At 53.3% G+C, this 26,364-nt stretch overlaps 1 protein-coding gene across 4 annotated transcripts in view; it reads left to right on the top strand.

Moving 5' to 3' along the window:
• Window positions 1–26,364, top strand: part of FAM193A (family with sequence similarity 193 member A) — a 103,613-nt gene that overhangs the window by 29,589 nt on the left and 47,660 nt on the right. For 2 of the 4 annotated variants that reach the window (XM_058670347.1, XM_058670345.1), the window contains exons 2-4: window positions 13,741–13,986; window positions 25,287–25,444; window positions 25,923–26,090. In XM_058670347.1, coding sequence (XP_058526330.1) covers window positions 13,741–13,986; window positions 25,287–25,444; window positions 25,923–26,090 — 572 coding nt within the window. The remainder of the gene's footprint in view (window positions 1–13,740; window positions 13,987–25,286; window positions 25,445–25,922; window positions 26,091–26,364) is intronic. The other 2 variants (XM_058670346.1, XM_058670348.1) reach the window with 2 other exon arrangements.

Below are 26,364 nucleotides of genomic sequence, written 5' to 3'. Positions count from 1 at the left end.
ACCAGCAACCAGGTGGGAAGGGACTTTCACTGGGATCTCCGGTGGTGAACCCAGACAAAGAACTGTCCGTTCCGCTGGTCCATTTGATTTGACCAGGAGCAGAGACAGAGCAGCAGATCTCAGACGGGCAGTGCGAGAACAGAGTGGATTTCACAGTCCAGTCAGCCCCCTAGAGCTGAATTGGGTGCCATTTTGCCTAAGGAGGAAAGGGCGAGGGAGAGGACTGAGCATGCGCTGAGCTGGGAGTGAGCTCATTTCTGACCCAGTGGACTGCAACGACGTGGCATTCTACGGGTTCCACTCAGGGCAGGTCTGGGTAGCCCTCGGATCTGACGGCCAGCAGATCAAGAACCTTAGTGGTTGTACGGCAGGCGCCATTTTGCGCACTGTGCAATAGCTTTGGGACTGCAGGGGACAATAGTGAACTGCGCATGTGCTGATCTCGGGAGAACTTGCTGAGGTCCGTGAATGCATTGGTCCCGCAGGAAAATAATACTGACTGTGTCATCGTGCAGGTCAAAATAGGTCCGTGTGGCACCCAGACCTAATGTCCAACAGGTTCCGACAAGATCAGCGCCACCAACAACCTAATTATATCGGACACCTGGTGTCTCTCTAATCCTGAGACCTGCTCCTACCGAAAGTGGGAGAAAGGTTGCAGAGACAACAGTGCAGCCTCACCACGGTATCACAGGAGGTGGAGAGTGGTCAGCCAACAGCTGGGGCTGTGGAGACCACGGTGGAAATCTGACATAAGAACCCAGACCTGGAACTTGCTGGAGGTTGTGGCACAAGTGGCTGCAAGAAAAGTTGTGTACCAATGACAATAAATAAAATCGCATTGTAGACCTGTGGGTGACAAAGCTTAGAAACTTACCCCAAGGAGAAGACTCTGCTAACCAGAAGTACAGTGATCAAGAGCAAAAGAAGAGACAAAGGCACAATGAATATTACCGAAGACTCCCCTGCAAGGGAGCAAAACCCTAAGCCAACCTCAGAGTTAACTGAGGAAGACACCGAGAAAACGGGGCACACAGAATCCATAAGACTCATTTTAAAGATTCTGATCAACAATGAGAAGCTCATGCAAGAGTTCAAAGAATTTAAGGAAGCAATAAAGCAAATCAAGGCTGATATATCAGAAATTAAGAACACAGTAGAGCAAATTAAGAGTACAATGGGGAGTCTCCAAAATAGAACGAAGCAAGCAGAAAAAAGAATCTCAGAATTGGAAGGTATTTCCTGTCACCAGGGGGAAGCAAACAAAAAGCTGGAAGCAGAGCTGGATCAGGCCAAAAAAAGTATTCAAGAATTGAAAGACACTATTAAGAGGCCAAATCTAAGAGTTATGGGAATCCCAGAAGGTGCAGAAAGAGAAGCTGAGTTTGCAAATGTATTTAATGAAATAATAAAAGAAAATTTCCCTAATCTAGAGGAAGAATTGGGAAACAAGTTCCAGGAGGGGCACAGAACTCCCAACAGGCTTGACCAAAAGCGATCTTCACCATGACATATGATCATCAAGCTCTCTTCAATTGAACATAAGGAAAAGATCCTTAAATGTGCACGTGACGTGGCCTAGCGGCTAAAGTCCTCTCCTTGAAAGCCCTAGGATCCCATATGGGCGCCGGTTCTAATCCCGGCAGCTCCACTTCCCATCCAGCTCCCTGCTTGTGGCCTGGGAAAGCAGTCGAGGACGGCCCAGTGCATTGGGACCTGCACCCGCGAGAGAGACCCGGAAGAGGTTCCAGGTTCCCGGCTTCGGATCGGCACAGCACCGGCCCGTTGCGGCTCACTTGGGGAGTGAAACATCGGACAGAGGATCTTCCTCTCTGTCTCTCCTCCTCTCTGTATATCTGGCTGTAATAAAATGAATAAATCTTTAAAAAAAAATGTGCACATGAAAAAATCAATTGACATATAAAGGAATGCCAATTAAACTCACAGGAGCTCTCTCACAGGAAACTCTACAGGCAAGAAGAGAATGGAGTGACATATTCCAGATTCTAAAAGAAAAAAATTGTCGGCCCAGGATAACATATCCAGCAAAGCTTTCTTTTGTCTTTGAAAATGAAATAAAATTCTTCCACAGTAAAGAAAAGCTAAAAGAATTTGCCTCTTTCAAACCTGCCCTACAAATGATACTTCAAGATGTGCTCTTGGCAGAGAAGAGGAATGGCACCTACCAAAACCAAAGGCAAACGGGAAGAACATCCCAGTAAAATGACAACAGAAGACTAAACCAATGAACAACCCATTGCTAAAATGACAGGAGCAACGTAACACCCATGTATATTAAACTCTGAATGTAAATGGCTTAAGCTTAATCAAACATCATAGAATAGTACACTTGATTAAAAAACAAAACCCGTCTGCTTATTGTCTGGAGGAGGCACACTTCAACAAAGATTAGCGGAAACTATATCACATGAGTTTTGTTATTCTCTGTTAGTTTCATCTCTTCAAAACACTTTCTTCTGATTAAATCATTCAGTGACTCGTAGATCATACGGCAGCATCATTTTCTTCAAGAAGGTTCTTGATTTTCATTTCTTCAGCTACACATTAGTCATTTAATAGCATGTTATTTAACTTCTTGGTGTTGTAAATTTCTTTTTTCTTTTTCTTTTTTTTTTTTTAAAGATTTATTCATTTTATTACAGCCGGATATACAGAGAGGAGGAGAGACAGAGAGGAAGATCTTCCATCCGATGTTTCACTCCCCAAGTGAGCCGCAAACAGGCCGGTGCGCACCAGTCCGATGCCGGGAACCTGGAACCTCTTCCGGGTCTCCCATGCGGGTGCAGTGTCCTAAAGCTTTGGGCCGTTCTCGACTGCTTTCCCAGGCCACAAGCAGGGAGCTGGATGGGAAGTGGAGCTGCCGGGATTAGAACCGGCGCCCATATGGGATCCCGGGGCTTTCAAGGCGAAGACTTTAGCCACTAGGCCACGCCACCAGCCCCAAATTTCTTTTTTCTTCCTGTTGTTGATTTTGTTTTGTGGCTCTTCATTTAAGGGGATGTATAGTAGCTATGTAATGGAGACTTTCATATCTAGTAACATGTCATTTAACTTCAGGCATTGTAAATTTCTATTTGTTGATTTTGTGTCATGACTTTTCATTTAAGGGGATGTACAGTAGCTGTGAAATGGAGACTAACATTCAGATGTGAGGATGTAGTGTGGTATGCATTTCTGCTTCCAGACAAAAATGGACTTACAATGAAACTGTTTACTATATCTTGACAATAGGATTCTGGACTCTCTGCCATTGTCTATGCCCACAATGATGGACATATGACTGAGTATGAAGAACTATATGTTAGTAATGATATAGAGGAACTGGGGGGGAGGGGATAAGGGAATATGAAACTACTATAAAATAATAAGAATAATAAAATGTATAAAAAATGAAAAAAAAAGAAAGATTTAATAAGTGTTTTATTTTCAAACCCTGGAAGTTATATAAAATTCACAATGTTAATACTGCTAAATAATTTTTTCTATTTTTTCTATATTTGCTTATCAGTAACAAGGTGTTCTACATTCCATTTTAGTCTAGGTAAATCATGTTTCTTTAACTCTTACTAGTTGATCAATATCAACACCAATGGTTATCATGGAATTATGCTTGACTGGTATTTTGTGTTTATTACTTATATAGCCTTCTTTTTTTTATTAATTACATTGCATTATGTGACACTGTCTCACAGGCTCTGGGATTCTCCTCCCCCTCCTCCTCCCCTCCCCCGTGGAGGACTCCTCCCCCTCCTCCTCCCCTCCCCCCAGAGGACTCCTCCCCCTCCTCCTCCCCTCCCCCGGAGGACTCCTCCACCGTGTCGCAGTATTACAGATCAGATTCTGTCAGGATTCTTTCATTGCAGGCATAGAGCCCAGCATCTTATTGTCCAGATAAATTCAACAGTTTCTTGGGGAGACCATCTCTGGTCTGAGGCAGAGCTGGCAGAATATCATCCCGATCAATTAAAAACTACAACATATCATCAACATCACTTTACAACATTATGGAATTAATTGACATGGTATTGAGTAACCAGTATGTTAAAAAATGCAAGTTCTTAACCACCTCCTGTGATTACTTCATTGACATTTCAATTTTAATTTATACACAGAACCGGCTGCTATACACCTTAAAATGGCTATAGGGTACTATTCGGCTGTCTTCTGACTATTTTCCTTTTAGTATTTAGTGGTTTATAGTGTTGAAGGTTAATTTTGCTGAACTTGGCAGATTTTGGGATAGTCTAAACTGGCTTATAACTCATACAAAGCATATGTCCGCAGTTGGGGTGCAGAACGGTTCTAGGAGAGGTGTGCACAGAAATCTCCGATACCTTAGTGAGGAGTGACTAATCTTTGTGTGCACAGAAATCTCCGATACCTTAGTGAGGAGTAGCTAATCTTTGTGTCCTGCCTAGTTAGGTATGTGTGAGTCGACGCTGACCGTTTCCTGTCTGGTTCCAAGCTTTCCTTGTTCTCTGTCTATCCTTATTTTTTTTGTTGGTATTTATTTTTTTCCTTTGGGGGTGGGGGGCTCCGGAGCGACCCTGATGATCATTGCAGGAGAGGGTGGGGTTCCAAAGTTGGAGGCTAAGTAAGGACCAGAGAAAGCTCCTCTCCCTAGTCCCGGAGGAAGTTTACTGTTCTTCTGTTTCTGTGGACCGCTCAGGGCTCCTGGCTGTTCTGATGACCTTGGATCCTGCGAGGAAGGATTTGGGCTTCTTGCATCCCATGTGGCAGATCTGAGCGGGAGTGGATGACCTCAGAGTTCTCAGCCTCCAAAGGCTTTCCCGTTTCCTCAGTGTGCCTTCTTGAAGCCTCTGGGTCTCAGCTCCCTTGCTTCCTGTCAGCACAGTGGCCTTGTCAGTAGAGGTGCCCCGGAAGTCACTCCTAACCTGAACATACTCTATTAGTGGTCCCCCTGCCCCCCACGTCCCCGGGGGCATTTGTGTCCCCACGCTGGTCTTCTGGCGGGTGGCATGCTGGCCTGCACAGCCAGGCCCTTGGATCCACTTCTCCAGCGCTTAGTCCTCAGCCCACCCGGGACTCAAGGTAACGAGCCCCCAAGCCCGGTCCATCAGACACCATGCCAGCCTGCCAGCCTGGGCCCTAACATCTGCCGCTCTGGCTTTCCCCCACCTGGGATCCAAACATGTGCGGGGGGCACTGGCCCCCAGTGCAAGTTTCCAGGCCACCCAAGGCTGCCTAGGTGCCGCCAGAAGGAAGGTCATACTTCACCTTTAAGACTTGATTAGATAAGATGTAGATCGGATTTCCATCAGACGGCTGCAGTGGCAGGGGCTGGCCAGGCTGAAGCCAGGAGAGCACCTCTCACTTGGGTGGCGGGGCCGTAGATACTCAGGGGTCCTGCGCTGCCCCCCAGGTGCATTAACGGGGAGCTGGGTGGCAAGCAGAGAAGCCGGCACGGATCAGACTGACATTGCAGGTGCTGGCTCAACCCACTGCACCACAGTCCCTGGCCCTGCATTTCTGTTTTTGGGCCCATGCTGTGTGGTGAGATTCTTTTAAAATTATTTATCTGTTTTTTTAAAAAGATTTATTTATTTTTCTTACAAAGTCAGATATACAGAGAGGAGGGGAGACAGAGAGGAAGATCTTCCGTAGGATGGTTCACTCCCCAAGTGACCGTTACGGCCAATGCTGTGCCGATCCGAAGCCAGGAACCAGGAACCTCCTCCAGGTCTCCCACGTGGGTGCAGCGTCCCAGAGCCTTGGGCCGTCCTCGACTGTTTTTCTCAGGCCACAAGCAGGGAGCTGGATGGGAAGTGGGGCCGCCGGGATTAGAACCGGCGCCCATATGGGATCCCGGGGCGTTCAAGGCAAGGATTTTAGCCGCTAGGCCACGCCGCCGGACCCTATTTATCTATTTTTATTGGAAAGTCAGATTTATATGGAGGAGGAGATACAGAGAGGAAGACCTTCCATCACTGGTTCACGCCCCAAGTAGCTGTAGTGACTGGAGCTGAGCCTATCAGAAACTAGGAGCCAGGACCCTCTTCCAGGTCTCCCTTATGGGTTCAGGGTCCCAAGGCTTTGGGCTGTGCTTGACCGCCTTCCCAGGGCCAGGCAGGGAGCTGGAGGGGAAGCAGGGCTGCTGGGATTAGAACCTGCGGCCCATATGGAATCCCAGCGCATTCAAGGCAAGGACTTTAGCCACTAGGCCGCCGTGCCGGGCCCTCATGTGGTGTGATTCTTGGAGTGCTGGACAGGTGGCACAGTGAGCTGCGGCCCCGAAAGCCCCGAGACATGAGGGGGATGGTGGGTACTTGTATGTTCTGTGTAGTTAGGGGGATGGTGGGTGCTTGTATGTTCTGTGTAGTTAGGGGGATGGTGGGTGCTTGTATGTTCTGTGTAGTTAGGGGGATGGTGGGTGCTTGTATGTTCTGTGTAGTTAGGGGGATGGTGGGTGCTTGTATGTTCTGTGTAGTTAGGGGGATGGTGGGTGCTTGTATGTTCTGTGTAGTTAGGGGGATGGTGGGTGCTTGTATGTTCTGTGTAGTTAGGGGGATGGTGGGTGCTTGTATGTTCTGTGTAGTTAGGGGGATGGTGGGTGCTTGTATGTTCTGTGTAGTTAAGAGGATGTTTGTTACGTGAGGTGCCTTTAAGATATTGTTTATTCATCTGGGAGACAGCTCCCACCTGCTGGTTCATCACTGACTCTCGGGGGTCAGGGCTGAGTCATGCTGAAGCTCCAGTCAGGGCCAGTCACGTCCCCCCCCCTGGGAGCAGGGGCCTGGCCGCTCGCTCTGGGCCTTCCCTGTTTGCATCTTGGTGTGGCTGTGGGAGCAGCTGTTTCTGGAAGGCACAGTGTGAGGAGAAGCTGAGAGCTGGAGCATCTGGGCTCCAAACCTCTCTCCCTCGGCCCTCTGCTGATCTGTCAGCAGGGCTGCGCAGGCCGTCCAGGGCCTTGAGTTCTGGAGGCCTTTCTCATCTCTTGGTCTTGGGGTGCTTAGCCCAAGGGTAGGGAACCCATTGGTGCACAGCGCGTGTATTTCATCTGCATCCCCAAGTGAGCTTGTCTGGCTTTCCCGAGAACTCAACAGCACATCTCCAGACCTCCTCCCAGTGTCCCCCTATACCTCCCACTGTCCCCCACACCTCCCACTGTCCCCCACATCTCCCACTGTCCCCTCCTACACCTCCCACTGTCCCCTTCCACCTCCCACTGTCCCCCCCTACACCTTCCACTGTCCCCTCCTACACCTCCCACTGTCCCCCACACCTCCCACTGTCCCCTCCTACACCTCCCACTGTCCCCCACATCTCCCAGTGTCCCCTCCTACATCTCCCACTGTCCCCCTATACCTCCCAGTGTCCCCTCCTACACCTCCCACTGTCCCCCACACCTCCCACTGTCCCCTCCTACACCTCCCACTGTCCCCCACATCTCCCAGTGTCCCCTCCTACATCTCCCACTGTCCCCCTATACCTGCCAGTGTCCCCTCCTACACCTCCCACTGTCCCCTTCCACCTCCCACTGTCCCCTCCTACACCTCCCACTGTCCCCCTATACCTGCCAGGGTCCCCTTCCACCTCCCACTGTGCCCCACACCTCCCGGTGTCCCCCACACCTCTCACTGTTCCCTTCCACTTCCCACTGTGCCCCACACACCTCCCACTGTCCCCCACACCTCCCGGTGGCCTGCCATGGTCCCCTGTGGCAGCTCAGCCCACGCAGTGATGTTGAAGTCTCAGCCTGACGGCATGGATGCTTCCTTAGAAGGCCAGGGTCATCGCTGCCACCCTTATCTGCCCTTCGCTCGATAGTCCTCTGGCCTTGTGTAAGTTCCTTGGTGCCCCGTGTGATGACCCTGCTGTCGCCCGGTCAGCTCGGGTCATCCTTGGTGCAGCTTGTCTCCTCCGGCCTCACTGCTGTGTCTGTGCCTGAGCCCATTGAGTTAGCGCTGGGAGGAGGCTGGCGGACAGCAGGGTCGTGAGTGCTGCTGAGCGTTGCAGGCACCCTGCACTCCACGCCCCTCCTGTGCCTCTTCCCCAGGTCCTTGCCATGGGTTGTTCCTTCTCTCTTCTTTGGAAATTCCTGACCAGCCAAGCGAAGGTAGCGACTCGGAGTGAACTGGCATGGACCTGTGTCTGACCAGCTCTCCTCCTCAGCCAGGGAAACTGCTCTCTTTGTTTTGGAGAGAGAGCGTGAAGGGGAGGAGGAGTGTCTTCCCCTGTGGCCATAGCGGCCAGGCTGGAGCAGGAGCCCGGAGCTCAGCCTGAGTCTCGTACCAGGTCCTGGGGCGTGCAACAGCAGGGAGCTCCCGTCGAAGCCAAGTGAGGAGCTGCTGGCCAGGGCTCTGCCTGCAACAGCCGCATCCCATGGGCGCTGGTGGAGTCCTGGCTGTTCCCTTTCTGATCCAGCTCTGCTAACGTCCCTGGGAAAGCAGCAGCAGGTGGTCCAAGCACTTGGTCATCTGCAGCCACATCGGAGCCCCAGAAGCTGTTCTGGGTCTTGGTTTCCGCCTGATCTCTCCCTCCTCTCCCTCCCACCCCAAATAAAAGCTCAGATGGAACTCCAGCTGAAATACTTCAGTGTGGGGTGCCGGTGTGACAGCTTCTTTGCACCAAGAGCCCGCCCCCATGTGTGTCGTCTGAGCATGGGGCCTGCTGTCGCTACTGCTGCCTGTGCTTCCCGAGCGAGTGCCAGTGTGGGTGCAGCTGCTTCCTGAGCTCAGGCCGCTCCCGGCTTAGCTCAGGTGGCACTGGGGCTTGCTGCTTCACAGTCAGGCGTGCCAACAGCTGCGACTCGCTGCCAGCCCTTTGGGAATTCTAGCAAGGCTGGCCCGTCATCACTGCGAGGTCTTTTACGTGGACACAGTCAGCTGTGTAAGCCATGCTGTGCAGAGTGGTTGAAACACCGTGTCTGGTCTCCAGGAGTGTGCAGAGCATTGACTGGGAGAGAGGCCAGGAGGCCTAGCTCTGACGGAGGGTACGAGAGTGGGGGCGGGGGCGGGGCGTCTTTGCAGCGGGAGAGGATGACCGAGCGGGCTGCTGATGCACACTGTCACTCCCACGTGGTTTCAGTGACTGGGTCTGGCCAGGCTGACACGTGAGTGCAGCAGCCGAAGACTCGGTCCATGTTCTGTTGCTGCCCTGGGCACATCAGCAGGGAGTTGGATGGAAGCGGGGTAGTGTAAGAGATGCTGGCATCGCAGGTAGGGGCTGACACGCTGTACCACAGTGCCAAGCCCCGTGAACTAAAGATGCCACATGAACTACATTGAAAGCAGAGGGCATTTTCTGAGTGGGTAACAAGGGTGGGAATCCTTCCCTGACATTCTCAGACAAGGGTATTTGAAGAGAGGCAGTTCATTGTAGTCTGGGTTATTTCAGGCCTAGACTCAGGGCCTAGCTCTGGGGCTTTAGGGGTGAAATGACTTGCTGGTTCGAGTCTTAATTTCTCTAGCTACCATTCTGTCTTAGAGAAACCTTGTCCTGTGGCTCACTCCGCAAGTGCCTGGGACTTGGGAATGTGGTCCAGGACTGGCACGGGGCGTGAGGCCCACTGCTGGACACGGCATGGGGCATGAAGCCCACTGCTGGACTGACACGGGGCCTGAGGCCCACTGCTGGACCACTGCTGGGCATGGCACGGGGCGTGAGGCCCACTGCTGGACTGGCTCGGGGCGTGAGGCCCACTGCTGGACTGGCATGGGGCGTGAGGCCCACTGCTGGACTGGCACGGGGCGTGAGGCCCACTGCTGGACTGGCGCGGGGCATGAGGCCCACTGCTGGACCACTGCTGGGCATGGCACGGGGCGTGAGGCCCACTGCTGGACCACTGCTGAGCATGGCATGGGGCGTGAGGCCCACTGCTGGACTGGCTCAGGGCGTGAGGCCCACTGCTGGACTGGCACGGGGCGTGAGGCCCACTGCTGGACTGGCGCGGGGCATGAGGCCCACTGCTGGACCACTGCTGGGCATGGCACGGGGCGTGAGGCCCACTGCTGGACCACTGCTGAGCATGGCATGGGGCGTGAGGCCCACTGCTGGACTGGCTCAGGGCGTGAGGCCCACTGCTGGACTGGCACGGGGCCTGAGGCCCACTGCTGGACCACTGCTGGGCATGAGGCCCACTGCTGGAGCAGCCTCTGTTGCTCCCAGGAGCAGCTTACTGTAGACTTGGGAGCCATATCCCAGCTGCTGTCTTAACTGCTGACCCAGCTTGACAGTAAGAAGGCCTTTCCTTCCGTCCGAGTCATTGCAAGGCTTAGGGAACGGTTAGCACAGCACCAGGCAAAACCTGGGGCGCCGTCAGCACCAAAAAGTCACAAAGATCCAACTCTTCCCTCTGCTGGTTCACTGCCCTGGTGGCCATGCCCACCCTGCCCACACCCTGCCCACACCCTGCCCTGTCCTTTTATGTAAACACTCTGCATTATACTGTGCTGTTTCCTAGGAACTGAAGTGTTGGTTTAGTGTTTGAAGCCATCTTGTCTGTCTGTCTCTGTCCTTCAGGAGGTGGGTTATTTTCTAAGCTGAGCAGGTGTAGTCCTGGCAGTTAGTTGTGCAGTTAGCTGTGGGTCACACACGTACCTGTGTATGTACATTTGTACGTATGTGAAGATGCTGAGGGCTAGTGTGTGAGGCACTGGGTCACACGGCCCGACTGCCGATTTCTCATATCTTAGCAGACTGCTGGTGCAAATCTCGGCTGCTCTGCTTCCCTCCAGCTCCCTGCTGGTGCCCCTGAGAGGCAAAGTGTGGCCCATGTGCTTGGGGCCCAGTGCCCATGCGGCAGGCCTGGGAGGAGTTCAGGTCAGGCCAAGCAGCCATCTGGGGTGAACTGACCGATGGGTGACTCTGTAACTGCCTTTCAAATCAATCAGCAGCAAGTCCTTTCTTAAGAAAATTTGTGGGGCCCGGCGGCGTGGCCTAGCGGCTAAAGTCCTCGCCTTGAAAGCCCCTGGATCCCATATGGGCGCCGGTTCTAATCCCGGCAGCTCCACTTCCCATCCAGCTCCCTGTTTGTGGCCTGGGAAAGCAGTCGAGGACAGCCCAATGCATTGGGACCCTGCACCCGCGTGGGAGACCTGGAAGAGGTTCCAGGTTCCCGGCTTCGGATCGGCGCACATCGGCCCGTTGCGGCTCACTTGGGGAGTGAATCGTCGGACGGAAGATCTTCCTCTCTGTCTCTCCTCCTCTGTGTATATCTGGCTGTAATAAAATGAATAAATCTTTAAAAAAAAAAAAAAAAGAAAATTTGTAATTGTTAGTAATTGTCTCCCAAGCAGTGCTTATTGCATAAAGAACCTGCATGTGGTTTAAAAATAGTTTTAAAGATATACTTATTTGAAAGAATGACTATTGATACATGCACAGAAGCATCTTAAAGCTGATAAATGAGAGAGCACGGGGTGTTTGATGTTGTGTGCAGGTCTAGGACCTACCAGGCAGAGGGTGGTGCCCGAGGCTGGGGGGGCCTGCAGCATGACTGGGAGGCTCTGGTGTGGGGCATGCTGGCTCTCTGAGCGTGGACGTGCACTCTGAAGCACACACTCCTCTGTCACTCACTCGGGCCCTCAGGTCCCTGCAGAGGCGGACTCCGTGGCCAGACTGTCAGATTCTGATTGACCATCAAACCAGTGGGGCAGAGAGCCTCCCACTGAGGCCACGTGGGGAGCTGGGGCTGGCCAGCCAAGAATTGGGGGTTCTCTTGCCTGGCCCCTGCAGGGGATTCAGAGCATGGCCCAGGCAGTGCCTGCCTCTGTGTGTTCACGTGTGGCAGCTGCCAGCCGCTGCCCAGGGCTTCTCTCGCTTGTCTTGAGGGCCAGGTGGGGACCGTGTTGATTCGTGGCCTTGGTTTATCTTTCTGTGCAGTGGCCATCTTCCAGAACAAGTGTTGTTCCTGCCCGACTGCCTGCCTGCAGCTTTGCTCTCCTCCACACTTTAGGAGCTGCTCGCGAAGCAGCCTTGAGGCCCGTGCCAAGGCGTGCCAGGCCAGGCTTTTTCCTGCGGCACCAGCATCCCATATAGACAGCAGTTTGAGTCCCAGAGGCTGCACTTACATTCAGTATTTATTTTTATATAGAAATAAATGCATATTTTAAAGATGTACTTATTTTTATTGGAAGGGCAGATTTACAGAGAGAAGGAAAGGCAGAGAGGAAGAACTGCCCAAATGGCTCCAGTGTCCAGAGCTGAACTGATCCAAAGCCGTGGCAGGGTCCTAAGGACTTAGGCTGTCCTCCACCACTTTCCCAGGCCACAGTGGGAAGTGGGGCTGCCGGGACACGAACTGGCGCCTGTACGGGCTGCCAGTGCTTGAAGGTGGAGGATTAGCTGTTGAGCTTTGGCACTGGCCCCTAAATAAATAAATGTTTTTAAAAAGAAAAAAACAAAAGCAAACATTGAAGTGGGGGAGTTGGAGATAAAGATAACTTCATTATTATTTTAAGGTTTGTTATTTGAAAGGCAGAGCAGCGGAGGGGAAGGGGGAGTGAGATTGCTTCCTCTCTGTACTGGTTCATTTGCCCTGGTGGATGCACCGGCAAGGTATCACCTGGGCTGAGTCCGGGAGCCAGGAACTCCGTGTGGGAAGGTCCACGCAGCTGGCCCGGCCCGCCCTGCCTGTCCCAGTAAGCCCAAGAACAAGTGGAGTAGGCATCGTAGCCTACCCTGGTAGGAGTGCCCACATCGGGTGTGGCTCGGCTCTGTGCCACAGCACAGACTCCCTCGTTGCTGAGCCTGGAAGAGAAGCCGGGTCGTGGGAGTGTGGCAGCCCCCGGGCACCCTGCTGCTTACCTGGAATCTCGGGTGGTCTCCTCAGGGTGGTGTGGATGTGCCAGTGTGCTTGGTCTAGGAGCCTCTGTGTACAAATGCCCCTCGGCTTGTGGTTTCCCACCTGCTTGATGATAAATGATGCTTGGGTTTTCTCATGGGCTAAAAATCGAGGCTGATAGTTTCCCCATGCGGAGAACTCAATCAGGAGTCTGGGTAAAAGGGTTAGTTGGACAGTTTTATAACTCCTAAGATTATCTTTGTAGAATTAGTGCTTACATTTTTTAAATGTATTTTCGTCTGCAGGTTTACCTTCTGTCTGCTGGTTTACCCCACAGACTCCCCAACAGCAGAACTGGACCCGGCCTGAGTGGCATTGAGAGTCCCACAGGTGTGGTAGTAGCAAAGTCGCTGTGCCCTCAGCCCGCACTCCACCTGGGAGGCGGTCGTGCCACAACACCTGCTCCCATGGCATCGCCATTTGACATTTTTAGAACACCAGGTCCAGTTTTATTTAATAAGTTTCCCATTTTGTGTTTCTCTGTGTAAATCCACATGTGCCTTTTTTTTGAAGATTTATTTTCATCACAAAGTCAGATATACAGAGAGGAGGAGAGACAGAGAAGATCTTCCATCCGATGATTCACTCCCCAGGTGACCTCAATGGCTGGCGCTGTGCCAATCTAAAGCCAGGAGCTCCTCCAGGTCTCCCACGCGGGTGCAGGGTCCCCAGGCTTTGGGCTGTCCTCGACTGCTTTCCCAGGCCACAGGCAGGGAGTTGGATGGGAAGTGGAGCTGCCGGGATTAGAACCAACACCCACAGGGGATCCTGTGCATTCAAGGCGAGGACTTTAGCTGCTAGGCCAAGGCGCTGGGCCCCCACATGTGCCTTTTAACTGGAACTACATCTATGTATTAGCAGTCTTGGTTTTGTGACTCAAGTTTTCGAAATGAAACTTTGTTTTTGTGTTGCAGGCTCCTTTTGGTTTTGGCCTGAGCCCCAGGGCGCCAGCCTACCCGGCGGGGGAGTACTGTCTGCTGTGCAGAAGTGAACGCAAAGACTCCTCCTCCTCAGACAGCGGGATACAGACTGCGAGCCGACTGGCCCTGTCCATGCCTCCCAAGGGCAACAGTGTGCTGCACCTGCCGCTCTGGGTGTGCCCAGACTGCCGGAGGACCGTGGAGAAGGAGGAGCGGCCGGGCGCCCCTGAGCAGCCGGCGGTGAGTGGCTGCCAGCCGGGGCCGTGGCCTTCCTGGCTTTTCTCATGGGTTCTGGGCCCTTGAGAGACAGGAGTGAGTTGTGCCTGCTGCGGAGGGCTGCCCCCGCGTGCACAGGGCTTCCCTCTAGGCCTGCCTGCAGTGAGGTCTGCTGTCCTTGTCCGCACAGACACTGTCAGCTGCTGCGACCCCAAAGGACATGTTTGGTTTTTTGCATCTGAGCTCAGAATGTTGTGGCAACAGTTTCCTGAAAAAGGAAATAGGCGTCTGTGGCTCGAGGTCTGGAAAGTTCCACACCTGAGTAACTCCCATGCAGTTCTTTGTGGAGGCGTAAACCTAAGGTCTGCTTCTCCCAGCTTGAGCCTGAGCTGTGCTCCAGCCCATGGAGGCTTGGGGTAAAGGCCACATCCTGATCTCTGCCCTCGTGCCGTGTACTGGGGCTCCTCTCTCCTCCCCTAGGCTGCGTTCTTCCTCCCAGCTGCCTGGCACCTCCAGCTTCAGTGCTGTTCTGCTCTGGTCCAGCCACTGAGCCAGGCCTCCTGCAGGACATGGCTAGGCTGCCTTCCCAAAGCACGCGTGGGCTCACGTGGCTCCTCAGGGTGGAGATGGAGTCTCATGGAGCCCCTTCCACATGGCTTACTCTCTGTATTCTGATGCATTGTGCGTTTCATTCATGTCCACGGGAATATACATTTCTCGAAGGCAGCTGTGTGTGTGTGTTCTGCCTGACGTGGATTAGGTCTCCTAAATATTCCATGTAATGAGCCGACAAAGGCATGGAGGAACAGTGGGATCTCAGGTTTCCTCTTAGGTCTTTGTTTTTATCATTTCCTTGCTTTCCTTTTCTTTTCAGATGTATTTGTTTAACAGAGTTACAAGGAGGGGGAGAAGGCGGGGCAGGAGAGCCGTCAGTTCCCTCTGATTGGTTCCAGCAGCCCCAGGTCGGGCAGGGGTCAAGAAGCTCCCTGCCTGTGGCCTGGGAAAGCAGTCGGCGATGGCCCAGGGCCTTGGGACCCTGCACCCGCGTGGGAATCCCAGAAAGAAGTTCCTGGCTCCTGGCTTTGAATCGGCGCAGCACCAGCTGTTGCAGCCACTTGGGGAGTGAATCATTGGACGGAGAATCTTCCTCTCTGTCTCTCCTCCTCTCTATATCTGCCTTTCCAATAAAATAAAATAAATCGTTTAAAAAAAAAAGATTCACCATCATGGAATGCTGCCTTTGGGATTGAGATTTGCTTGAGGAGGGAGTTCTGGAGGACACAGGGCACGTTGTGGCTCCGAGAGGGGCGATGGCTGAGAGTCGGGGGAGTTCTGCAGCTCACGGGGTGCATGTTTAGGCCAAGCGCATAATCTTAAGTGAAAGCTAGTTTTCTTAAGGTTTATTTTAATTTTTACTAGAAAGGCATATTTACGGAGAAAAGGGAAGACAGAAAGATCTTCTGTCTGCTGGTTCACTTCCCAAGTGGCCATAGCGGTCAGAGCTGAGCCAGTGCAAAGCCAGGAGCCTCCTTTAGGCCTGCCACACAGAGGCAGCGTCCCAAGTCTTCGGGCTGTCCTTACCACTTTTCCAGGTCCCAAGCAGGGAGAAGGTGGGAAGTGGAGCAGCCGGGACACAAATCAGTGTCCGTATGGGATCCTGATGCTTGGAAGGCGAGGATTTAGCCACTGAACCATTGCACCAGGCCCTGTACGTGCGTGTTTTAGAATGTTTATTATTTCATGGCCTGGTGCAGTGCCTCTGGCTATTCCTTCTCTTCCAAGCGCCAGGATCTTGTATGAATATTGGTATGTTATCGGGGTCCCCGGGGTCTCCCGTACCCGCGGAAGAAATCACCCGACACTCCAGGCTCTGTTTCAAGAGCCACTTTACTTCCAGCCAGTCTTTCTTCGTCTTCGTCGTCTGTCCCGTCCGTCCGTCCTCTGTAGCTCCCTGTAGCTCTCTTTGTCCCGCCTAAAACGGGCTGCTTATATATCCTTTTTTCCCGTGGGACCACTGGGTGCTACCTGATTGGCCAGACCCTGGAGAGGAGGCAAATTTGCCTCACCTGCTGGCAAGACCAGCTCTCGTCTCTCCACTTTGCAGAGCAGCTGCTGGTTTGGGTTATTGGCCGCAGCTGCCACCACGGAGCTTTCTTCAGCAACCCACTCCCCACATCTCCCCCCTTTTTATTTTTTAAATGATTTTCAGGGGTTAATTTTGACCTTCATCATGTATAAAGGATTGTCCTTTCAACATCTTACACTTCATAATGCAGTTCAGAAGTTCACATAACAGTTCATCATGCCCAGAGTTCATACAGTTCATGGGTCCATACAAACAACAAACCACCACCTTTTAGGGCCAAAGCTTGAGACTTTCTCTAAATGTAAAAGTTGATATGTCACTGTAAGCCCTCTTGCTCCTCTCGCTGCTGCCGAGCCCCGCCCTGCAGCAGCGCCTTGTAGTGTGCCCGCTTGGCCCGGCTCAGCTCCCGCTTCTCCTGGGCAGCTGGCCTTCCTGCGTCTGCTTGGCGTGGGCCATGCACTGGGCACGCTCCCTGCGCACCTGCTCGGTCTGCTGGCACCCTTCCTGCAGGCCTTCCTCGGGCTGCTTCAGATTCTGCTCCTGTTGCAGTCTGCACAGCCGGCCTCCCGTGCTGCGGGCTCCACCTGCTCGTGCAGCAGCAGGCCCTGCCGCTTGGCCAGCGCTCGGTGCCGCTCCTCGCCGCGCTCGTACTGCCGCTGCCATGCGGTGGTAATATCTGCCGCATGTCCCGACCTCCGGGCCGTCACCTCCTCAGGCTGCCGCCATGTTTTCCTTCCTTGTACCTGGCCTTGCCACCGCGGCACTCTGTGGCCCCTGTGGCTCCCCGCAGGGGGTTGGCCACGCCTGCACTGTCGCCCATAATTGAAGGTTCTGCATCTGGACGATCGTCAGGGTGAGCAGCATCCACCACACCCAAGGATCATTTGGATGCGGCTTCTTCAATGCTCGCGTCAGGCATTCAGGCGCCCACACTGGTCCGTCCGAATCCTTTCCTTAAGCAGTTTGAAATCCACGGGCCCCCACGAGCAGACAGGAGGATCCAGAGTTCTATCCTGCAAAACTGGAGACACCTGTCCTGGCATTTACCAATCTCTGCAACAGGTGCTGCATGCGCACCGTGGAGGACAGATTCCTCATTGCTCTTCTCTAGTCTTATTGCCAACTGCTCTGAACCCTTCTCGTCGCCAACCGCGAACTTTTCTGAACCCCCCTCGTGCACGTCCCCGCTTTGTGCGGCTTCCTGAGCTATTCACTCAGTTGTTTACCTATCCGAGTCACAGCTCCAGATATCGGGGTCCCCCGGGGTCTCCCGTACCTGTGGAAGAAATCACCCGACACTCAAGGCTCTGTTTCAAGAGCCATTTTACTTCCAACCAGTCTTTCCTCGTCTTCGTCGTCTGTCCTGTCCGTCCGTCCATCCTCTGTAGCTCCCTGTAGCTCTCTCTTCCCGCCTAAAATGGGCTGCTTATATATCCTTTTTTCCCTTGGGTCCACTGGGTGCTACCTGATTGGCCAGGCCCTGGAGAGGAGGCAAATTTGCCTCACCTGCTGGCAAGACCAGCTCTCGTCTCTCCACTTTGCAGAGCAGCTGCCGGTCCTGGGTCATTGGCCTCAGCTGCCACCACGGGGCTTTCTTCAGAAACCCGCTCCCCACAGTATATGAGGACGGCCAAAAGCCTTATGACCCTGTACCTGCACAGGAGACCCAGAAGAAGCTCCTGACTCCTGGCTTTGGATTGGCTCAGCTCTGGCTGTTGCAGCCATTTGGAGAGTGAGCCAGCAGATAGAAGATCTTTCTGTCTCTCCTCTCTGTAAATCTGCCTTTCTAGTAAAACAAATTTGTACAAAAAACAAACACACAGTTTTTCCCCCCACTGGTTCATCTCATATTGCTGGCTTCCTAGGATGTCTGTTTTTTGGCACACACACACATGCTGGGGCCAGGGCCATGCTGATATGCATCCTGTGTTGGATCCCAGTTTCTCGGGTCCCAGCCACCGTACCCTGGAGTAGGCGGGACTTGAACGGGGGGGTGGAGCATGGCATCCATGTTCCAGCCTCTGAGTCCCTGAGGGCTGTGTGTGAATCATGAACTGTCGTGGTGGACATCTGCTACCTGTTCTTTTTAATCAGAATGGTTTTTTGCTAGATTATTTGCATTTCCATGTGACATTTAGACCTGGCTTATTGATTTGTACAGAAAAACCTGCTGGAATTGTAATATTCAGCACTACAGACATCTCAGCAGGTTCTGACAATTCTTCAGAAAAATGCAGGTGCCACGAACCCCGTCCTAGGCGCTTGCCGGGTCATTGTGCCTGTTCAGCCGCAGGCGAGAGCTGAGCTGCCAGTGGGTCAGGCTGCTAGGGCGTCCTGCAGGTGCACGTGGGGCACAGCGCGGGAAAGCTGCAGTTGCAGCAGCAGCAGCCTTGTCCTCAAGAGCCGGCCAGGCTACCTGCCCAGGACCTCACTTCTTCAGATATGTGCCGCATGGCCACTAGCAAGTTCAAAAGACCTTGGAATTGATGTTGAGAGTCAAAGTGTATGTTTACAATTCAGGTTTTAATTAAATAATTAATTTTTAAAGATTTATTTATTTTTATTAGAAAGGCATACAGAGAGGCAGATCTTCTGTCCGGTGGTTCACTCCGCAAGCAGCCGCAATGGCTGGAGCTGAGCCAGTCTGAAGCCAGGCACCTCTTCCAGGTCTCCCACGCGGGTGCAGGGTCCCAAGGCTTAGGGCCGTCCTCCACTGCTTTCCCAGGCCACAGGCAGGGAGCTGGATGGGAAGCGGGGCTACCGGGATACGAACCGGCGCCCATATGGGATCCTGGTGCGTTCAAGGTGAGGACTTTAACCACTACACTATCACGCTGGGCCCCAAATTCAGGTTTTTTGAAGGTTTACTTATTTATGGGAAAGAGATACCTGGAGAGGGAAAGAGAAAAGATCTGGGGAAAGAGAGTCTTTTGTCCTCTGGTTGGCTCCCTGGATCACCGCAGCAGCCAGGGCTGGGCGAGTCCAGAGCCAGGAGCTTCCTCTGGGTGTCCCGCGTGGGTGCAGAGGCCCAAGCACCAAGGCCAACCTCTGCTGCTCTATCCCAGGCCACAGGCGGGGAGCTGGGTGGGACATGGAGCAGTGCCCATGTGGGAGATTAGGACTGCGGACAGTAGCCGCTTCACCATGCCAACACACTGCCCCACAAAGCTGGTGGGTTTTTTTTTTTTCATTGCTAAATGTTCTTGGCATTTGATTAGTAAGTGTTAAATTTTCTCATTTTATTTCTGTACCTACTGAGGTGTTCATAGAGTTTTTGTTGTTAACAAAATTTATCATACAATTTTTTTAAATTATTTTAAAAATTTTCTTGGAAAGGCAGATATACAGAAAGAAGGAAAGACAGAGAGCAAGATCTTCCATCCATTGATTTATTCCCCGAGTGGCCGCAAGGGCCAGAGCTGAGCCAATCTGAAGCCAGGAACCAGGAGTTTGTTCCAGGTCTCCCACGCGGGTGCAGGGTCCCAAGGCTTAGGGCCGTCCTCACTGCTTTCCCAGGCCACAGGCAGGGAGCTGGATGGGAAATGGGGCTGAACCAACGCCCATACGGGATCCCAACTGGCACGTGCAAGACAAGGACTTCAGCAACTAGGCTACTGCGCCAGGCCCAATTATACAGTTTTTGAAGTGTGCAAATTTTACATTCCTGAGGTAATCCATACTTGACTATGATATATACTCTTCGTGGTATTATGGACTGGATTTACTAGGTTTTGTTAAGTTATTATATCTGTTCATGAAGCATCAGCCAGAAATTTAGGGAATTATTTTATTTTTACTTGAAAGGCAGAGTTACAGAGAAAAGGAGAGACGGAGATAGATCTATCTGCTGGTTTACTCCCCAGACGCCTGCAGTGGCCAGAGCTGAGCAGACTTGAAGCCAGGAGCCAGGAGCTTCTTCCGGGTCCCCACATGGACTTGGGCCATCCTCTGCTGCTTTCCCAGGCCACCAGCAGGGAGCTGGATGGAAAGTGGAGCAGCCAGGACATGAACTGGTGCCCACATGGCATGGTGGCACCGCAGGCTCAGCCTCCGGTGTCATGGTGCCAGCCCTAGTCCGAAAGGTAGAGTGGAAGAAGGAGAGAGACCAGTTCTCCATGTGCTGGGTTGCTGGCCGAATTGCTACAAGAGCCAGAGCTGGACCAGGCCAGCCCAGAGGTGTGCAGCTGCGTCTGGGTCTGCACGTGCCCACAGGAGCCCGTACCTGGTACATCTCCTGACTTGTCAGGCCCATCCACAGGGAGCTGGATGGGAAGTGGAGCATCTCTGCTTTGGGGTGCTGTCCTTCCAAGCATAGCCTTAAGTCATTATACCACACCCTGGCACATCTGGAAAGTTCCCGGCGAAGTTTGTACAGAATGCAGGATATTTCTGCCTTCATTGGTTGGTAGAATTCACCAGTTAACCTGTTGGAGATTGCCTATTGGTCATAAGGCCAGCTCTAGTTACTGGTGGTCTCTGGGGAACTGTGCCTGTGGCAGGGGGGTGCACTGGGCCCACCCCGCATTGATGTGCTGCTTGCAGTTGCAGCCCCTCCACTGCAGCCCAGGTCCCCGCTAATGCTCTGCAGAGGTTGCAGGTGCGCTCCAGCCCTGGGCCTGTCCCTCAGAGGGAGGTGCTCATGGCACGCCGGCCCTGGCCGCACCCGGCTGCTGCTCGCCTTGGCGAGTGAGCCAGCAGACACAAGATCTGTGTTTCTCTGACACTCTGCTTTAAGGAAGGTGAGCATGATTTTATGTGCAGTACATTGACATGAAGTCTTTGTGCTGCCCTTTTTTTTTTTTAAAGATTTATTCATTTTATTACAGCCAGATATATACAGAGGAGGAGAGACAGAGAGGAAGATCTTCCGTCCAATGATTCACTCCCCAAGTGAGCCGCAACGGGCCGATGTGCGCCGATCCGATGCTGGGAACCTGGAACCTCTTCCAGGTCTCCCACGCAGGTGCAGGGTCCCAATGCATTGGGCCGTCCTCGACTGCTTTCCCAGGCCACAAGCAGGGAGCTGGATGGGAAGTGGAGCTGCCAGGATTAGAACCGGCGCCCATATGGGATCCCAGGGCTTTCAAGGCGAGGACTCTAGCCGCCAGGCCACGCCGCCGGGCCCCTGTGCTGCCCTTTTAATGGACGTAGTTTCTATAGCAGTTGAACAAGTTGCTTTGAAGTGTTTACAGGATCGGGAATGCCTGCTCCCCCTTGCCTTTTGTTTCACTTGCTCCTGCTAAGACTGGCAAGGGTTCTCCCATAGAACTGTTTTGTTTGAATTAATTTGTTGCTTTTCCCGTTTTTGCTTTTACCTTTATTATTTCCTTTCTTCCATGTGGTTTGCATTAATTTTGCTATTTTGATTTCTTAAGAAGGAAGTTTATATAATTTATTTAAGGCCTTTTCTGATTTACGTATTTAATTTTTTAAGATTTATTTTTTATTATTGGAAAGGCAGATATACAGAGAGGAGGAGAGACAGAGAGGAAGATCTTCCGTCCAATGATTCACTCCCCAAGTGAGCCGCAATGGGCCAGTGCGCGCCGATCCGAAGCCGGGAACCTGGAACCTCGTCCGGGTCTCCCACGCGGGTGCAGGGTCCCAATGCATTGGGCCGTCCTCGACTGCTTTCCCAGGCCACAAGCAGGGAGCTGGATGGGAAGCAACGCCACCAGGATTAGAACCGGTGCCCATATGGGATCCTAGCTTGGACAAGGCAAAGGACTTTAACAACTAGTCTCCTGCACTAGGCCCAATGTATTTAATTCTATAAAATGCTGAAAGAACTCCTATCTGAAATTTTGATGTTAGATTTTTATTCTGTTCAAAATATTTTATAATTGCCCTTATAATTTATTTATTCTTTGATCCTTGGATTATTTCACTAGTTTTTCTCTGAGAAAGAGAATGAACAGTCCCACCCACAGGTTCACTCCTTCACTTCCTACTGCAGCCGGCGCTGGGCACCAGGAGCTCCATCCCCGCACCATGGCTTATAGGAGCGGGCTGGGCAGCGTGGGTCGAGTGGAGCCCAGGTGCTCCAGCCTGGGTGGAAGTGTCTTAACCACAGGACCAAAGGCCTATCTCATCCCTCTGCCACTGTCCTTTCGCCCTCTTTCATCTGGTGCGTGTCCAGTGACCGGGTGTACACACGGCGTGTCCAGTGACCGGGTGTACACACGGCGTGTCCAGTGACCGGGGTGTACACACGGGGTGTCCAGTGACCGGGGTGTTCACACGGCCTGTCCAGTGACCGGGTGTACACACGGCGTGTCCAGCGACCGGGGTGTTCACACGGCGTGTCCAGCGACTGGGGTGTACACACGGCGTGTCCAGCGACCGGGGTGTTCACACGGCGTGTCCAGCGACCGGGTATACACACGGCGTGTCCAGCGACCGGGTTGTACACACGGCGTGTCCAGCGACCGGGATGTTCACACGGCGTGTCCAGTGACCGGGGTGTACACACGGCGTGTCCAGTGACCGGGGTGTACACACGGTCTCCCATTGAGCACAGCTCTCGGTGTGCTGCAGGTTAGATCTGTTTGCCTTGCTTCTCCCTGTTTTTCCAGACACCTGCTGTTGCTGCCCTTTACCCATTATGACTTTTAAAGATTTGTTTGAAAGGCAGAGCAACAGATAACAGAGAGATCTTACCCTGCTCGTTGCCCAGGCGGCGGCTGCAGCCAGGGCTGGGCCAGGTGAGGCCAGGGCTGGGACCCCCCCGGCTGCAGGGCTACATGCTTGGACTTTGGTGTGCTGCCCTCCCAGACACATTAGCAGGGAGCTGGAGCAGAAGCGGAGCAGCCAGGGCTGGAGCTGGCACTGTTGTATGGGACGCCACTGGGCCTGGATTGAACTCTGGATTGAATCTTGCTTATTACATGTTTACTTATTTGAAGATCAGAGTTATACAGAGAGACAGAGATTTGACATCTTCCAGCTTCCGCAGACAGCCGCAACAGAGAAATGGAGGCTGTAAAAACAGCAATAAGAAGTAAATGGACGGGCCCAGCGTGGTAGCCTAGTAGCTGAAGTCCTCACCTTGCATGCACCAGGATCCCATCTGGGTGCCAGTTCAAGTCCCGGTGGCCCCGCTTCCCATCCAGCTCCCTGCCTGTGGCCTGGGAAAGCAGTGGAGGACGGCCCAAAGCCTTGGACCCTGCACCCACGTGGGAGACCTGGAGAAGCTCTTGGCTTTGGATCAGCTCAGCTCCGGCCATGTGGGGAGTGAATCAGCAGATGGAAGATCTTCCATTCTCTCCTTCTCTCTGTATATCTGACTTTCCAATAAAAATAAATAAATCATTTTTTAAAGAAGCAAATGGAACTTCAGAGATGAAAAATAAAAAAGAAGAGTGTTTACTAGAGCCTTAAAAGAACAGGTTGGGGTTAGTACACTATCAACGAACAAGGAAACCAGGCTCCCCGAAATTCCATCAGAAGGCCCAGAAAGAAATTAGAGGAGACAGGTAGAGGGTGTTGGTGAGACACCTGCAGGCTCTGGCGCCTCCTTCAAAGACGTGCAAGCATAGAGGAGGGGAGAACTCAGCTCATGCAGCAGACCTTGGGCACATGGTCCTCAGGTGGCCGGGTCCAGGGTGAAGGGCACATGTGAGAAACAGCCAGAGGGAGAAAAGACATCTCACTCAAGGGCTCGGTGGCTAAATACTCACCTTGTGCGTGCCAGGATCCCATGTGGGTACCAGTTTGTGTCCTATCTGCTCTGCTTCCCATCCAGCTCCCAGCTGGTGGCCTGGGAAAGCAGGAGAGGACGGCCCACGGCCTTGGGATCTGGAAGAAGCTCCTGGCTTCAGGTTGGCTCAACTCCTGCTGTTGTGGCCACTTAGTGAAACAGCGGATGGAAGATGTTTCTGTCCATACTTCTTTCTGTAAATCTTTCCAATAAAAATAAATAAATCCTTCAAAAAAAAAAAAAAGCTAGCCTCACAGCAGCAGAGACGCTGTGGGGAGCCAAGGTGAGAGTTGAGCCGGAGTCCAGGCTTCTACGCAGATCTGTCTGTCTGTCTTGAACGTTTGTTTATGTGAAAAGAAAGGAGAGCCAGTTCACCCCCTGCTGCGTTAGCAGAGAGCCAGGCGGGAAGTAGAGCAGCTGTGACATGAGCCAGCAGCCACAGGGGATGCTGGCTCTGTGAGCAGTGGTTTAACCCACGTACCACAGCACTGGCCCACAGTTGGCACACTGGCTGCCCTATGGGGGAGGCGCTCTCTGTCAGGGCCGTCCCTGCTCATGCAATCCCCTCCTGACGGCGTCTGCTTGGACTGTTGCCCTGAGATTGAGGAGGTGAGCATGCAGTTCCCGGGGCTATTGGGACGGGCCCCAGGCTGCCTTGTGCAGATTGTCTTAGCACTGTCGGCCTGCCTTGGGTCCTGGAGGGAACATCTCCTCTCTATGGGGACCCAAGAAGAAAGTCCCTTCTAGAAACTGTGTCCTTGGACCGTGGGAGGTGGTGGTGGGGAGCTGGCCCTGCCCCGGGGGAAGTCCTCTAGCAACCTGCTTGTGGTGTCCACACGACAGGGTCCTCCTTGGGGCCTGTCGCTGAGGTGAGTGGGGAGAGCTGCTGAGAGGGGCACAGGGAGGGCCTGACTTTGTGAGCCTTACGTGTGATGTCAGCATCCTGTCGGTGCCATTGGGTCCTCCCTCCGTCCCTCACACAGCACAGGAAATCATGCTGATGGGTTCCTGGGGACAGAGAGGCCCTTTAGGCTGCCCTGAGGTCTCAGCTGGGGTGGCTGCAAGGATGCCTGCTTAGTGGCTTAAGTCCTTGCCTTGCATGTACAAGGATCCCATATGGACACCAGTTCATGTCCCGGCTGCCCCACTTCCCGTCCAGCCCCCTGCTGGTGGCCTGGGAAAGCAGCAGAGGATGGCCCAAAGCCTCTGGACCCTGCACCTGCTTGGGAGACCTGGAAGAAGCTCCTGGCTTCGGATGGGCTCAGCTCCAGTTGTTGGGGCCATTGGGGAGTGGACCAGTGAATGGACGGACCATCTTTGTCTGTCTCTCCTCTCTGTAACTCTGTGTTTCGAATAAAAATATATGCTTAGAAAAGTTAAAAAGATGTTAACTGTGGAAAGGTACAAAACCATTCCAGGGCAAAATTCTGAGTTAGTCTTTCATGTAGTCTTTTATATTTGTTCTCCAGCGGGCGTCTCTGTGAGCAGTTAATGGAGTACTTTTGAACATAACCAGCCTATTTTGTTCTGTTTTTTAAGCAGGGCCAAGATTTTCTTCTTCATTCCCAGCTGGGTGGTTCCCAGGCTGAGGCTGGTGGCGGGCGGCTGGCCCTGGGCACACAGACGTTGTCCTCAGCAGGACTGGGCACAGCTCCCTCAGACACACCGTGCTCCTGTGAGGCATGCAGTGAGCGCAGGTAGGTGCCGGGGGTCCCTGGACAGGAGCAGGGAGCAGGGCCGCGTGGACACTGCCAGCCAACGAGAAACACGTGAAAGGGACAGTGCCTGGCTGTGATGAGGGGCACAGTCCCTCCTCTCAGAAACCAGACAGAGTGACAGGAAGGTGGTGGAGAATGCGGGCTGTGTCTGCATCGCCCTGCGCTCTGGCCCTGGGAAGAAGCTGATGGAGTTCCCTGCGGCAGGGTGGGAGAAGCACCTTGGGAGAGGGTGTCGTCCCAGGGTTCCCCAGCAGGCCTGTTGCGGGTATGAAGGTCTGGGACTGACAGCAGAGGGCGCCCCGGAGCTGTGTCAGGGCCACTGTGGGTCTCCCTGCCTCGCTTGCATGCTGAGAGCTGGGCAGGGTGTCGGCTCTGGGAGCTGCTGGCCCGCCCTCTGTCCTTCAGCTTTGCCATCTGGTCCTGTAGCTCAAGCTCCGGTTCCTGTGCTGTCTCTTAGGGACATTTCCTCGGAGCCGGACCGGGAGCCCCAGCAGCTGCAGAATTACTGGTCAGAAGTGCGCTACACAGTCCGCTGCATCTACCGGCAGGCGGGCACCCCGCTGGCGGATGACCAGGACCAGTCCTTGGTCCCCGACAAGGAGGGCGTGAAGGAGCTTGTGGACAGGTACACGTGGACCCTCATCCTGCCCTCAGGGTGGGTTTTCCTGCTGGCCAGTCGGGTCCAGCCCAGGGTGCAGCTCGCGTCTGCCTGGGAGGGTGGACCGACCAGAGTGAGCCCTTTGTCTCAGTGTAATGCATGCTTCCTTGGCTCACGTAACACCTGCTGCCAGAGCCCTCGTGCCTGGGCTACTGCCTCGGGGCTGGGCACGGGGAAGGGCAGCCTGTCCCATGGGTGTGGCCTCGTGGAGCCAGCCAGGTTGTGGAGCATGGTGCCGTAC

Source organism: Ochotona princeps, chromosome 11, assembly GCF_030435755.1.
Source record: "Ochotona princeps isolate mOchPri1 chromosome 11, mOchPri1.hap1, whole genome shotgun sequence".
NCBI lineage: Eukaryota > Metazoa > Chordata > Mammalia > Lagomorpha > Ochotonidae > Ochotona > Ochotona princeps.
This window is presented reverse-complemented; position numbering and strand designations above follow the sequence as displayed.